Source organism: Thunnus thynnus, chromosome 1 (assembly GCF_963924715.1).
Source record: "Thunnus thynnus chromosome 1, fThuThy2.1, whole genome shotgun sequence".
Classification (NCBI taxonomy): Eukaryota; Metazoa; Chordata; class Actinopteri; order Scombriformes; family Scombridae; genus Thunnus; species Thunnus thynnus.
This window is the reverse complement of record NC_089517.1, coordinates 34,268,976-34,276,016: the sequence shown is the minus strand read 5'-3', so window position 1 is coordinate 34,276,016 and position 7,041 is coordinate 34,268,976. Positions and strand designations below refer to the sequence as shown.

Sequence of the window (7,041 nt, the reverse complement as noted above, 5' to 3'; positions counted from 1 at the left end):
CTTTCCACAGCGTAACAACATTGCTGAACAAGGCTTCAGGACCTGAAAAAGAACTGTCACGAGGAGGTGGATCTAAAAACAGGCTTTGCTGCGTGAGGTTGGACCTTGGCCTGGACTCGTTTCCTCTGGGGGGGGGCGGGTGAGGTTGGGGAGGACAATAATGTGTTTATGTGTGTGTATTAGGGTGAGAGAAATAGGGGGAGGAGAAAGAAAGAGAGAGACAGAGAGAGAGAGAGACAGAGAGAGAGAGAGAGAGAGAGAGAGAGAAGGCCATTGTTGTTATTATGATCCCCTCGGGCTTAGAGGCCTGGGCTGCGAGGGGTGGGGACAGAGAGAGTGTGGGAGATTTACAGTCAGCACAGAGAAAACAGACCTCACTTATGGAGAGTAGAGCTGATTAGCTGAACACCTCGGGCACGCCTACTCGTGCCTGCTCGCACAAACAAACGGGCATCAATCAGCCTTGACACATTTTTTTTTTTCATGAACTATCCATATTTTGTGTCCTGAGACAATGAACTGTAGTAAATCAAATCCTTGTCCGTGTGTCACCTTACAGAGAATCTCTCAAACTGCTGAATCACTGAAATTTCAAGTCAAGCAAACTCAGGTGCAATCCAATTTTTTTTTTTTTTTAAACTTTGAAGTGGTTACTTTCGCTTTGAAGTGGTTAACTTTAAGTGGGTGCTGTGTGTGGAGGTTACAGAGGAGAAAGGGAGGCTTGATAAAGAAGAACGTTGTACACAGATTTGTGTCTAGCGCAATGAGTCGGCATTTTCTGAGCCGGTCCAGACGCTGGGCTGTCTAAGCACTCTTGTTCATTGATGTGCCGGAAGGACCAATGGAAGAGCAGGGCGGAATAGATAGACCATGTGGGAGGGTTGAGGGTGGGAGGGGGTGCTTTTAACGCTGATTAGCTGTGTCCGCCAACCCCCTCAACCCTGATGATGAGGAGGTGAGCGATGGACACAGGACACCGTTTCCTGGCAACCGCTATCGACTGGCCGCAGATCAATCCCCAGACTTCTGGTGATGGCTGATTATGCTCTTCCTTTTCTTCCTTTCACTACAAGTGTCCTGTTGGCTTTACCTCCGTCTGCTAAGGTGTCGTAACCCCCGACCCACTTCAGCCTGTCTTCACCTAACTGGAGGGCTTTACAGAGAGGCGGTGTCATGTATCTGCTCAGTCCGTCAACATAGAAGCTGTAGTCTGACTGGCACAAAGAAAGATAGATGAAACTGCCCCTGCGTGTGAGGCAGGATTGGAGTGAATAAACAGGCTTTAAAACATGTAACGGGGCACATACGCAGCTGCAAGCAAAGCACTTACAGCAAACATTCCTAAAAAAGGCCTGTCACCTACTGTAAGCTAAAGTTTCCTCTCTGGCCGGCGCTGTTGTTGAGTTAGCAGGAGAATTTGGGTCACATGGGCTGTTGCCAGAGGGATAGAATGAGAGCCATCAAAACCCTCTCTCTCTCGCTCTCTCTCTTCCCACCCCTCCTTATTCCTGAGATCTAAACTTTGCAAGCTCAGGGAGAAGAGGTCAGCCTCTCTCTGTCCTCTCTCCCTCCTTCCTCCCCACTTTCCTTGTTTCAGCTGCAGGAAATTTGGTCTCTCCTCACCCTCCCCGTCCACATCTGTGTAACCTGATCTGGGCGAGCTGAGCCCCCTCTGGTCAGAGTGGCAGCTTACTTCTTAATGCTATCTCAGATAAGCCTTCCTCCCATTCTTTTTTGAAGTCATCCACTCCTACACTCTCCAAATCTTATTTCTCTTAAAGAAAATGGATGATTGTATGAGGTCATTTCATTGCTGCTACACCTTTGTGACTATAATAGGACGGTTCCTTCCACAAGAGTGATGTTACCTGACCCATGATATTCTTGAAAATCTATTTACAAAGTCAAATCAAACTGTATTGTCTTGTACAGGACCACACTAGTGGTTTTATATGTTTTGGCCTCTTTACTAGAATTCAAGTATACTTTACACTTTAGCCAACCATTCTGCAAACTTTGCTGTTATGTTTTAGAATTCTGAATGCTGTTTTCAAAGGCAGCCATTGGTTTCCATGCATTTCCATATGGGTCAGAAATCAAGTAAGCTATGTCAAAGTTACAGTATAATTGTGTTTCAAGAGTCTGCTAGTTGATTCTCATACTGCATGTAAATGAATGGAAAGCAATGGCTGTCCTGTACTTTAGGAAATATATATACAAAAATGCAGTGGTGGAAAGTAACTATGTACATTTATTCAAGTACTGTACTTAAGTACAATTTTGAGGTTCTTGTACTTTACTTGAGTATTTCCATTTGATGCTACTTTATACTTCCACTCCACTACATTTCAGAGGGAAATACTGTAATTTCTACTCCACTATATTTATTTGACAGCTTTGATTATCATTAATCGTCTCACGACCCCTCAGATTTATCTGGTGAAACTTTGGAGGGGCCCAACCCATAGGTTGGGAAGCATTGGACTAAACTAGCTAACTGTATATAAAGTAGTTCAAATTAGCTCCACCTCCAGCAGCTACAACAGTAACATGCTGCTTACACACTGATGCTTCAGTATTAATAATCTAATGATGTCATATATAATAATATATTAGTCAGAGGGATGAAATGAGAACTTTTACTTTAATACTTTAAGTACATTCCGCTGCTTATACTTATGTACTTTTACTTAAGTGAGTTTTTTAAGTAGGATTTTTACTTAAGTAAAGGATCGGATGACTTCTTCCACCACTGCAAAAATGTAAAACTCAACTCATGGTTGTCAATGATTTGTAGTTAAAAAAAACACTGGTATGGTCCTTTAACACTGGCAAACTAAATGAGTTGTTAAGATGGACGTTTTTCTGTGCAAACACCCTTCTGTTCTTGCAACATGAAAAGGAAGTGGAGAATGTTTTGGTTCTGGGAGTTCAAGGTTTAGTTTAAGGGTCAAGGGGGTTAACAGCATTTGCACACACCTGCTGTTTTTTAATGAAGAGGATTAGTCCGTGTTCACATGAGCCGCGATCTATCTACTGCCCACCCTGGAGCTCCCAGCTTTACAACAGAAAGACCGCAGGTCATGAATGAGGTTTCTTGACTTGTCCTTTTAAAAAACACCAGCAATAAAAAGTGCATTAGAAACGACATGGTACATTAGCTGCGCCATGCGACTGCTGTGTTGCACTTGCTGTGTTACATCCTGTTCTGAGCTTGTTTCACGTCAAACACATGGATGCAATGAATGCTCTGTTTTCTGTGTTATTTCACAGTGAGCTGACTTTGTAAATTAACCATTAGTCTGTTTCCTCTGTAGCACAAAGGAAAAGGTCTTATTGCTGACAGATAGAGGCACTCAGAGAATTAGCCACATAAACGAAAGTTAAGGGAAGAGGTCCCTTTTAAAGTCTGTTTACCCTATCAGCCTAAGAGCTCTTTAAATGGTTTCCAAATAAGGGAAAGACAAGGTACGACTATTGTCCAACTGTGCGAGCACAAGATAAAGAAAGAAAATAAAGAAGTTAGTCTGAATTTAAAGGATAATTATGATTTATTACAACTTGGGTCTGATTTGAGTTTTAGCCATCATTTCTATCAGAACTGAGAACATGGAAATGTTGCTACAAGAGGTCTGACAAGGTTAAGAATTAGAACTGGTTGTAAACAAACAAGTAAGCCAGTATAAACCACTATTGGGGGAATAAATTAACCATTTCTCTTTGTTTTGTTTTCTCTCAAATAAGTCTGAATAACCTGGAAGTTTGTTAAAAACTGGTCTAATCGTCTGAACGCTCAACTCGCCTGACTTCTTCGTAGAGATGTCGCAGCTTTCCCAGATTTCAGAAATTAACTTGAGTACAAATGTGCATAACTGCAAAAATAAGATCCAAGTTGTAATATATCACCCTTTAAAACCAAACAACAAACTAACCTCTAATCCAACCTCCAGACTTTCAACCAAAACTTGCTCAGAGGGCCTCAAACAAAGGGTAATATCTGGTCTCAGACTTGGCTTCATGATACCTCTTAAAAGTAAACTCCAGTGAAATGTCTGTTGTGACCAAACCCCGTTTCTCTCTAACTCAACTCCCGCCCCAAAACATACTGTACTGCAGAGAAAAGGGAAGAGATGGAGGAAAGAGAGGGCTGTGAAAGCTTGGTGGTCTGTTGACTGATAGTTCTCTCTTTTCGAGCTCTGTTCATGTCTTGCATTTGTGGCAACTGTGATAGCATAAGCAGATGTCAAGTTATCAGTGAGGAAAAAGCCCCTACTGAGATTAGGGGAACGGGGAGGGTGGTGCAGAGAATAGAACGGCCTTCCTGGTTTAGAAATAATAATAATAACAGTAAAAAGTCACACAAAATGAACCAAAACAAAAACAAGAAAAAAAAAAAAACAATGTGCAAACTTCTCTCATATAAATAGTCTACAGTCAACGCATTGTAGAGCACCATGGGAGACAGGAGGAGGTTAGGGTGGTGGTGTGTTTGGTGTGTGTGTATGTGTGTGTGTGTGTGTGTGTCTGTGTAAAAGACATAAATTATGCTTGCTTCTAGTTTGTGTGTGTGTATGTGTATCAGTACAGTATTTGCATGGATCTACTACCACGTGTACTATGAGTTGCAGGAGCCACTGAGCACAGAGACTTGAGACAGATGATCACTGGAAGGAGGGTTGGATTAGAGGAGGACGGGGGCGTCTAAGGTCCATTTTAAGTTCAAAGTTCAGTGTCCTCTAATGTCAAGGGTCAGACCCAGTCCTGCAGCGAGCGCTTGCAATGCACCAGCAGCCGCGGCGCCCCTTTGCTCTGCAGCGTGTTGATGATGGCGTAGATCAGTCCCAGGATGCACAGCACCAGGACGAGTGGGATGGTCACCATCAGGATGTTCATGGTCCGCTCCTCGCTGTCGTCCACCTTCAGCACCACGTCCACCTCGTTGGTGTCTTCCTCACGACCCTCGCGGTAGTCTTCGTCTATGTCGTTGTCGGTGCCTTTGCCTCCGTCTTTGTCAGTCCTGCCACGATCTGTTCCATCTTTGCCCTTGTCGCCGTCACCTCCGGCGTCAGGGTTGAACGGCGGGCGGTTCACGTCTGGTTGTTTGCGTCCTGAGTCGGTGTCGGTGTCTCTGTCAGGGTCCAGGTCCACACTGCAGCCCATGAAGTCTCGCAGGATGGACTTGGGGTAGCCTGGTTCGCTCTTCATGCGGTGGTTGTCAAACTTCCAGTACTTGGAGCCCTTGTAGAAGAAGGTGTAAGCTGCAGAAGACAAGCAGAGCAGAAAATATAAGCCAACATAACAGTCTGAAGATGGACAAATTAAAGGAATAGTTTTACATTTTGGGAAATGTGCTTATTCTGTTTGCAGAGAGTTAGATGAAAAGATCGATCTGATATTTGTCTGTTCAATATGAAACTGGAGCCAGCAGCCTTTAGCTTAGCTTAGCATAAAGACCAGAGACAGGGGGAAACAGTTAGCCTGGCTGAGAGTCCTGCATAGGGTGACCCACAAAAAAAGTGATTTGAGGGTGGTAAATAAAGATTCTTGAACTTGGTTGTTGGGAGATATTTTCATTGAGGATGTCAAAGGTTAGCTACTTAAGCTACATTATTGTGCATATTTTGGATGAAAACTTAATGGGGTCTTGTGCTGCTGTGTGTCTGTAGATGGATTTTCAGTTTGTTTATATTAGTTCCTGTAATGCCTATTGATCACACTCTGGTGATTGGCAAGTATAGCTATCACTGAAAGCTTACTGCTGGATGAGGTCACCAATTTACATAATACATATAAAAAGATTATACAACCTACTTCAGGCTTCATTTTAGGGTTGCTATTATTGTTTTCTTTATCAATTAATCTTCTGATCTTGATTAATTATTAATCATTAAGTCAAAGAAATGTCAGAAAAAATGTAAAAATGGCCCGCCCATAAAAACCAAATGCCCAGCCAGTAACTTTCCTCTGGCACCGGGACTGGCCACCTGGAATATGAGAACCGCTTCAATCAGGTGCGTTACTAACAGGCACGTTAACTGTGGAAATGTGCTGCTCAGTATCATGAGAATAAGCAAGAAATATTCATTTAAATTGTATTTCCCGAATTACTTTTGTTTTAAAATATATTATCTTAATTTCACATATGAAATGGCCCAAAATTGATCACTTTAAACATACTGCTGCCTAACGCGCTTGAGATGATTCCATCACACACTTTTTGAGCCAAATATGCGGTTGATCACCGTAATGTGATCCCTATGAGATGTTTCCACTGCACATGGTTATTATAGGATATGCAGTTTCGGGTCAGGCCATGGATCTTGTGTCGACTGGTAGGATCGGGTTGTGGAACTAATTGGCCATATGTTCGGGTGACGGGCAGACCTGGTATTGCACGTCGCGGGGGGTAGGTCTTGAAAATCAGACCCGTGCAGGACTCTGGCCTGGCTCTGTCTTATGGCAACAAAAGATCACTAACTTTAATCCATACAAATATGGAAGTGTAAAATCAACAAGTTGTTGGGTTCATGTGTGGGATTATTTCTTACCATCACCATGACAAAATGATTTGATATATGAACGGAAAAAATGAACACAGAAATTGCTCGGAGATTGGATCATCCTCTCTACTTTCACTAAGCACAGAAAACTCTCCACATGAAGGCTCAAATTCACTTCCTAACAGACTCACAAACACAAACACAACCCCATCCCCTCTTTCTCCCGATGAATGACCGACCACTCCCTGATTCTTTGTTTCAGGCGTGTCGCTGTCTGCCTGAGCCCCTCCTTGCCCTTCATCACATATGTGCACATACACTCAGAAACCACTCTCCTTGTCTCAGCTCACCTCCATCATCGCTGAGGAAGGCCCCCTTGGGAGTGGAAGGCACTGACGTTCCCCAGACGTTGATTGGTTTCGGGTAGCCTCGGTCAGCTGAACGCGACTGCTCGTTGAAGCGCCAGTACCTGCACACAGCAGCGGAGGAGATGGTTGTTACTGTTGATCAACTGTCCAAACAAGACAGAGCAGGCTATTTA

The 7,041-nt window shown here is 43.4% G+C and overlaps 1 protein-coding gene across 1 annotated transcript in view; it reads right to left on the bottom strand.

The window, feature by feature from the left end:
- Nucleotides 1-1,805: 1,805 nt before the first annotated feature.
- The window catches only part of mmp15b (matrix metallopeptidase 15b), a 31,077-nt gene continuing 25,841 nt past the window's right edge, over nt 1,806-7,041 (bottom strand). Inside the window, exons 9-10 of the mRNA XM_067596218.1 lie at nt 6,851-6,969; nt 1,806-5,258 (exon numbers count right to left, since the gene is read on the bottom strand). Coding sequence (XP_067452319.1) covers nt 4,750-5,258; nt 6,851-6,969 — 628 coding nt within the window. The 3' untranslated portion in view covers nt 1,806-4,749. The remainder of the gene's footprint in view (nt 5,259-6,850; nt 6,970-7,041) is intronic.